This window comes from Mytilus edulis, chromosome 10 (assembly GCF_963676685.1).
Source record: "Mytilus edulis chromosome 10, xbMytEdul2.2, whole genome shotgun sequence".
Taxonomy (NCBI): domain Eukaryota; kingdom Metazoa; phylum Mollusca; class Bivalvia; order Mytilida; family Mytilidae; genus Mytilus; species Mytilus edulis.
This window is the reverse complement of record NC_092353.1, coordinates 48,141,343-48,148,758: the sequence shown is the minus strand read 5'-3', so window position 1 is coordinate 48,148,758 and position 7,416 is coordinate 48,141,343. Positions and strand designations below refer to the sequence as shown.

Genomic DNA, 7,416 nt, shown 5'->3' with positions numbered 1-7,416 from the left:
TATAACATTCAGTTTGCAATGATCATGTTATATGTACAGGTAACTATACAGGTATCTACAACATTAAAAAACAAATAATAGTCAAATTGTTTAAATACACTTTGGCAAATAATTCATGAACACTATTGATCGTTATTCGTTCAAATTTGACAAGTGCTGTCAATACAACATGTGTACAATGGTCATGTAATACAATTCCCAGACCTACTTGTGTTTTTCTTCGTGTTCAAAATGGCTCAAGCGGCGTCTCCAAAATGTGGAAGTTGTTTCCAAATCCATGAAATATACATAGTATATTTTTGCATTGAATGTGAGAATTATTATTGTGAAGAATGTAATACAGCACATACATATCAGAAGGTTACGCGTCATCATCAGACTCAAAAAGCCACCGACCTGATTCCTGGAGTTAAATCTGTATGCAGCGAGCACAAAGAAAAATTTGTCTTAATGTGTAATACCTGTAATGTACAGGTATGTACCAGTTGTGTTGCAGAAAATCACAATGGACATAATTTTTCGAAATTTGTCGATGTAGTCTCTAAATTACAAGAAGAAAATGGAATAAAAGTTCGTGCCAAGACAAATGTGGCAAATCAAAATATAAACGAGATTGAGAATAACTTGAAATCATTTGAGAATGACGTTGTGTCTGTTATTAAAGCCATCACCAATGAAAGCAGCATGATAAAACGTATGATTGATACATCTGTAGCTGAGATGATTGCCTTGGTGAAAGATCAATCTAAGAAGGAGAAAGATAACATTGACAAGATACATCATGCTTCTTATCGCGTTTATATAGATGGACAGGACCTAGACAAATCGAATCGGGCACTTGATAAGACATGGCCGGTCTGGGCTAGGATACAGAGGCTGAATGATCTGAAAGAAAAGATCAAGAAACTAGATATAAATGTTCTTTCCGAGTTTCCAACCGTATCTCTCAATCGCAAATCTGTATCTGAAGATGATATCAGGAAGCTAATCAGCACATATACTTTAAGGTAAATACTAACATATCTGTGTTCTGATAAATTTGTATCATTAATTTAAATAAACCAAAAATTACCGAAATACATATTTGATTTTGGTTTATATTGTCAAACTTTTTAAAAGTGAAATCAATAAATCTCAACCTTTAGGTTAAAGACAGACACAGTTTTGTTCAAAAGATCTCTTATTAAGAAACAGTTCTTCACAGATAAGATATTTATATTTAAAGGAAAGCAACCACGTGCGATGATAATGTAAAAAATTGAATCAAAGTAAATGTTTCTCATTTCTAAAAAAAAAAATCACTTGTTTTCTATATAATATTTAGAAACCGGTATTGATTCTAAAAAATACCAGAAGTTAGTACTATGAACCTAAATGATTGAAGCGCTGTAAAGTGTATAATAGATTTTTTTAATTTCATGACAATTCGGATGTTTTTTTCGTGCATCATTTAATCAATATACCATCTTTTCATCCTAAGAGCTTCTCCTCATCCTATCAGGACTGCTTTTGTAGTAGGCCTTAGACCATAACTAATTCCCTTTGATCGCGGTCTAGGAATATAGTTCCCAATTAATATATGAGGTATTTCTTCCTACGTATTCTGACTACGTTTTTTGTAATGATTACTATTAAAGTGGTCCTATAAGTTGCATAGATATTGAAATAAGTAAAACATGTGTACAAGTTTTTTTTTGTTTAAAGTGAAAGTAGTGATTTGGCCAAAATAAAAGTAGGGTAACAATTAGCCTTCGTCATTTATTCAAAATTCAAATCTTACCATTGGCATGTTAATAGGGCTCTCAAAAAGCACAGATGGATTGTCCCGGGACAAGCATATTTTATTCAGATAATTATGGTCTATAAGCATTTAAATTTAACAAATTAAATTGAGTATCTATCTTAAGCCATTTTTAATCAAAAAAATAAATGCATGTCAAGTTTCAAATTAAAGTGAAGCTTAGCATAAATTGATGTGTTCACAAATTAATGTAGAAAAAGGTAAACATGTTAAAAGATTAGAGTAGTTTAAACTGACAATTTAAAGGTATATTTACCCCAATTCGGTCACTTATATATTATAACAACTCTTTATTGTTCATAGTTTACAAGTCTTTTCATCATTATTCTATTTGCATTGATAAAAGACAAAGAGAACAAATTTGACGTAAATCTATTGATAAGTTTAAATTCTTATGAAAGTTGAAATTATATACTAGTAAAGAATGTTCTAAAGAAAAATACTGTACATTAAAAATTAAAAAATACGTTAGATACACGTTGTTAATTATTAAGCAATGTTTTGTTAAAGTTGTAAAACATTCATTCCTCACTGTAGTATGTGTTCACCAGTCAAAGAAAAACAAGACCAACAACATGGAAATCTATATAGATGTTCTTATTGTGGGTAAGTTCTAACAATAAACTTGTCCTTTTGATTTTAGATCACATAAAATGCCACTGAAAAAGCTATGTGTCAACGTGACTAATACGTAAGATGAAAGAGATAGTAAACACAATTGATCTCTTTTGACAGAACAATATCGTGTAACGCCTGATTTTGTCGTAGTATCGTACATGCATCTTTCTTTTTATCTAATATTTATGTCAAGCAAATGGTCATTTGCAAATAATATAAACAAGATTTATATTATGTTCGCTGAATTTTCTAACTCAGCATTTTCAAGACTATTTCGTGGCGTATTAGTGAACACGTTTTTTGTTAACTTGGTGAACTAAAATCAATGTGATTTTAGTTTGAAGTTTTCTCGATATTTTATGTAAAGGAGTAGGTCCAGTAAGACCTCTTTTTGGCCCAGAAATATAGTAGTTTTACAAAATTGTTAAAATGTAAACTTTTAGTTATTTATTGTTCGTAGATAGTAGATGTTTTTGTGTTCTGTTAAATTGTTCCTTTTAAAATTGTTAAACGATGATGACTGATGTACCCATATTTTGACTATTATATTTATTGTGTCTGTTTATTTAACGCATCAATGTAAAAATATCGGATATTGATGAGACTGTCATTAAAGTGAGAGGGTTAGCGCTATAGAACCAGGTTTAATCCACCATTTTCTACATTTGAAAATGCCTGTACCAAGTCAGGAATATGACAGTTCTTGTCCATTCGTTTTTGATGCGTTTTGTTATTTGATTTTGCCATGTGATTATGGACTTTCCCAATTGATCTTCCTCTAAGTTCAGTATTTTTGTGATTTTACTTTTTATTGCACAGTAAAATGCTTCTGCTACATAAATATGGGCTGTTTTTGACAATACAATGCACATTTATCGGGTACTAGCACCATTAAGTCATGCTAAATAACTGAAAACTTCACAATTCTAGCATTTTAGTTAAATTTTAGACGGTTTTCGTGTAAAACGAAAGTGGCCGCATACGTGTTCATCCTTAATATTCAAATGTAAGTTGTATTTTACGATAAAACATAACATATATAAAGGTTGAGGATGAACACTGATGCGGCCACTTTCATTTCAGACAAAAACCAGCTGAAAGTGACATTTTTCGGCATATTTGGTAGATTTTTCATATTTCAGCTTGAATAGGTGCGTTTTTAATGACTAAATCAGTTAAAATCTTTCACATCAACTAATGGAATCAAATAAAATAGGCACTTAAGTGTTTAAAAAGTGTTCAAAATCTTTCGTCAGATGAACCTGAAATTTGAGGCCAAAATCGGTCCTTACTGGACCACTCCTTTATTTATCTTCTTGAGAATTTGAATTGCCCGGTAAAATATTTTGCCGTACATTAAGGTACGTGATTTCCCCTATAACCGATCGAGCACACATTTTGAGTGAGCTTTTTTGATAAAATGTTCGATAACGGTTGATGAAGTACATTACATTTGTCTTTTCACTTAGTTATGAGTACTCGTCATGAATATTTATGATAAATTAGGCACTGGACGAATAGTCGATCAGGAATAAAATTGTGTTGATATGTATACATCTAGTAGAGTCTACCGAGTAAAGACATTTGCTATATAGGCCGTCTGTGGAAAAACAATGCGAATGTTGTTTACATATTTTAATAACGCTCAAGTCTGATATGAAAAGTCTTAAACACGATAATCTGTCATAAGCAGACCTGTCGTCAGGTCTAGTCAATAGCATGCTTGTTCACAGGTCTGATCAGAAGCAGACTTTTCTACAGGTCTGGTTAGGAGCTGACCTGTCGACAGGCCTGGTCTGGGACAGACCTGTCATCAGGACTGGTCAAAAGCAGACTTGTCCACAGGTCTGGTCCGGAGCAGATCTGTCGATAGGTCTGCAGCAGTCCTAAAAAAGCAGACCAACGGCGAAGTTAACTTGCTTGTCTGCTTCAAATGGAGAAGGTTCACGAAGGGTTTAAATTAGTCCTGAATTTTTTATGTTTTTTAAATCGGGCCAAAAAATTACAAATTTCACTTAGAAATACATGTGATAATGCTAGTAAGACAAAAATATTTTTTCTGGCACTTCCCTTTATAATTTATGGAGCTATGACCGCTTAAAATACATAATTTGTATTAAAAGGTTAATTTTGGTACTTTTTTCCCATAATTGTAATTGTGTTTGGAATAATTAACTTTGGCCGCCATCTACGATCCAAATTGTTTTTATATTGATGAAATCTATATCAAAATTGGAACCTTTTGGTTACAACACATTTTGGATCGTAGGTGGCGGCCAATGTGTTTCTAAAGCTTTTAGGTCTGAAAAATGCACAAAATCATCATATTTTGACAAAATGTCTAAAATAGGTATACTTTGGAGAACGTTTTGTACCCTTATGAAAAGAATTGATATATTTAGCATTAAGACATTTGAAATAGACCAATTTAAGAACCAATTTGAGACCTTTTTGGTGTTTTATGATAAAGTTGATATTTTAGGCCATTTTGTGCCATAAGTTAACTTAAAAAGCAGTCAACAAGTCTGCTCCAAGTTAACATTTGTCAAGGTTAGGACCACACCCACCGGTACCTTTAATAACATTTAATTATTGTATAACCTGAGGCCATAATTGTTCTCTTAATAAGACGTCATTGAAATCTAAACAAAGTTGGCATCTCATTGATAAGAAGTATTGGATCATCTGATTAATAAAGACAAGAAGTTTGTTGGGAATTGTTTTTTTGGTTCTATTCAGAATCATAAACAGTTTTTAGTGTCAAAATGGGATACCTGTTTTTATATCTAAACAAGAATTTCAATGCATAGACATTAGTACATTGTCAAAAGAATTTTGTCTACTTTCTAATTTTTGAATAAAAAGGCTACGACAAATCAACTGTTTTTCTAGTCTAGCTTAATTTCTAACTCTTATTGAAAATTCCGCTCCAATGTTAATGTACTACAGAACTTAACATAAGACTCATTTCTTATTATGATTTTTAATCTATTTTCTTGTTTCACAATAAAAGTTCCTTAATTTATTGACAAGCATTTAAAACAGTAAAGTCTATTGATATACATAACAATTTGGAGGTAGATCTGATTGAGCATAATGCAGCTTATAACAATAGATACAAGTAAGTCATTTAAGGGGGCTCGGGTGTCTTCCTCCATCTTGTATTTTGCAGAAGCAGATAACTTTGGTCTAGATATTTGATGAAATGTGCAAATTTTGAGAGTTGCATGTAATTTATGTAAAAGACTTTTGATATAAATATAAACAATTGTGTGTTTTATCAATATTACAGCTGTAATTTCTCAAAAACACCTTGTTTGTGTTTGAATATTTTTTTTAACTTTGCAAAATGACGGGTGATAATTCAGATAAAGTAAATCTTATAATTGAAAGTGTTATGAATTTACCTATCTTGAAGTAGCAAGAAAACAAGTTTGGTGACCCTATTTTTTCTTTTTCTTATCTGAAAGCATGTTATCAGAGCCATCGTCTCACATTTCATCTTAAAGTTTTGATAGTACTTTTTAGCTCACCTGGCCCAAAATCTTCTCCTCTGAAACTACTGGGCCAAATTTAACCACACTTAGCCAGAATCACCATTAGTGTATCTAGTTTACAAAACGTGTCCGGTGACCCGGCCAACCAACCATAATGGCCGCCATGAGTAAAAATAGAACATAGGTGTAAATGTAGATTTCGGCTTATATCTCTAAAACCAGAGCATTTAGAGCAAATTTGAGAAAGTAAAATTGTTTATCAGGTCAAGATCTATCTGCCCTGAAATTTTCAGATGAATCCGACAACCAGTTGTTGGGTTGCTGACCAATAATTGGTAATTTTAAGGAAATTTTGTCGTTTTTCGTTACTATCTTAAATATTATTATAGATAGAGATAAACTGTAACAGCAATAATGTTCAGCAAAGTAAAATCTAATAAAAAGTTAACATGACCAAAATGATCATTTGACCCCTTTAGGAGTTATTGCTCTTTATAGTCAATACTTGTCAATTTTTCTAAAAAATTTGTTATCTTGTACAAAAATCTTCTCCTCTTAAACTATTAAGACAAATTTAACCAAACTTGTCTTCAATTATCATTAGGGTATCTAGATTGCAAAATGAGTCTGGAGACCAGGCCAACCATCCAAGATGGCCGCTATGGCTAAAAATAGAACATAGAGTAATATGCAGTTTTTGGCTAAATTCTCAGACCCCAAGCATTTAAAGCAAATATGACGTCGTCAAATTTGTTCGTTAGGTCAACGTCTATCTGCCCTAAAATTTTTAGACCAATCAGGAAACCCGTTGTCGGGTTGCTGCCCACGAATTAGTAATTTTCAGAAAATTTTGCAGCTTTTGGTTATTATCTTGAAAATCATTATAGATAGAGATAAACTGTAAACAGCAATTACGTATAGAAAAGTAAGACCTACAAATCAGGCATTATAATTCAAATGGTCAATTAACCCCTAAAGGAATTATTGCCCTTTATAGTCAATTTTCAACAATTTTATAAATTTTGTAAATTTCTATTCGTTTATGATATGCACATAGACCAAGGTGAGCGACACAGGCTCTTTAGAGCCTCTAGGTTTTTTTTTAGCACACATAATTTGATTTTCCATGCATAATCTATACAAAATCTAACAATTTTGCACAACCTGTAGGGTGAAAAAAGTCCGATGACTCATACTTTTTAATATATTTTGAAAAAAGCATGATAAAAACTTCATTTTGAAAAGTTATCAAAAAAATGTATCAATCTTAATTAAGACTCCATTGCAACCTCAATAAACTCTGAAGTCTTATTAAGTTAAATATTCTATTTCATCTGAACATTAAAGTCATGTATACAAAACATATTTTTTATTTAAAAAAGGTGATATTTCATCAAACTTTTTCACTAAAGTAATCGAAAAGTAATCGATGATCACATCACAATTTTTGCTGTAATTCAATAAAAGACGATAACATGTAATCGAAAATGACTTTGATAA

At 31.6% G+C, this 7,416-nt stretch overlaps 1 protein-coding gene and 1 long non-coding RNA gene across 2 annotated transcripts in view; both read left to right on the top strand.

The window, feature by feature from the left end:
* The first annotated feature begins 231 nt into the window (after positions 1-231).
* Positions 232-1,011, top strand: LOC139492796 (E3 ubiquitin-protein ligase TRIM33-like). Its single transcript, XM_071280951.1, has one exon. The coding sequence runs from the start codon at positions 232-234 to the stop codon at positions 1,009-1,011; it is 780 nt and encodes a 259-aa protein (XP_071137052.1).
* Positions 1,012-2,350: 1,339 nt separating this feature from the next.
* Positions 2,351-7,416, top strand: part of LOC139492461 (uncharacterized) — a 38,499-nt gene continuing 33,433 nt past the window's right edge. The window contains exon 1 of the long non-coding RNA XR_011656849.1: positions 2,351-2,407. This is a non-coding gene — a long non-coding RNA (uncharacterized lncRNA). The remainder of the gene's footprint in view (positions 2,408-7,416) is intronic.

What these genes read in the sequence shown, in the direction of transcription:
- LOC139492796 (XM_071280951.1), top strand. Translation starts at nt 232, where the DNA reads ATGGCTCAAGCGGCGTCTCCAAAATGTGGAAGTTGTTTCCAAATCCAT.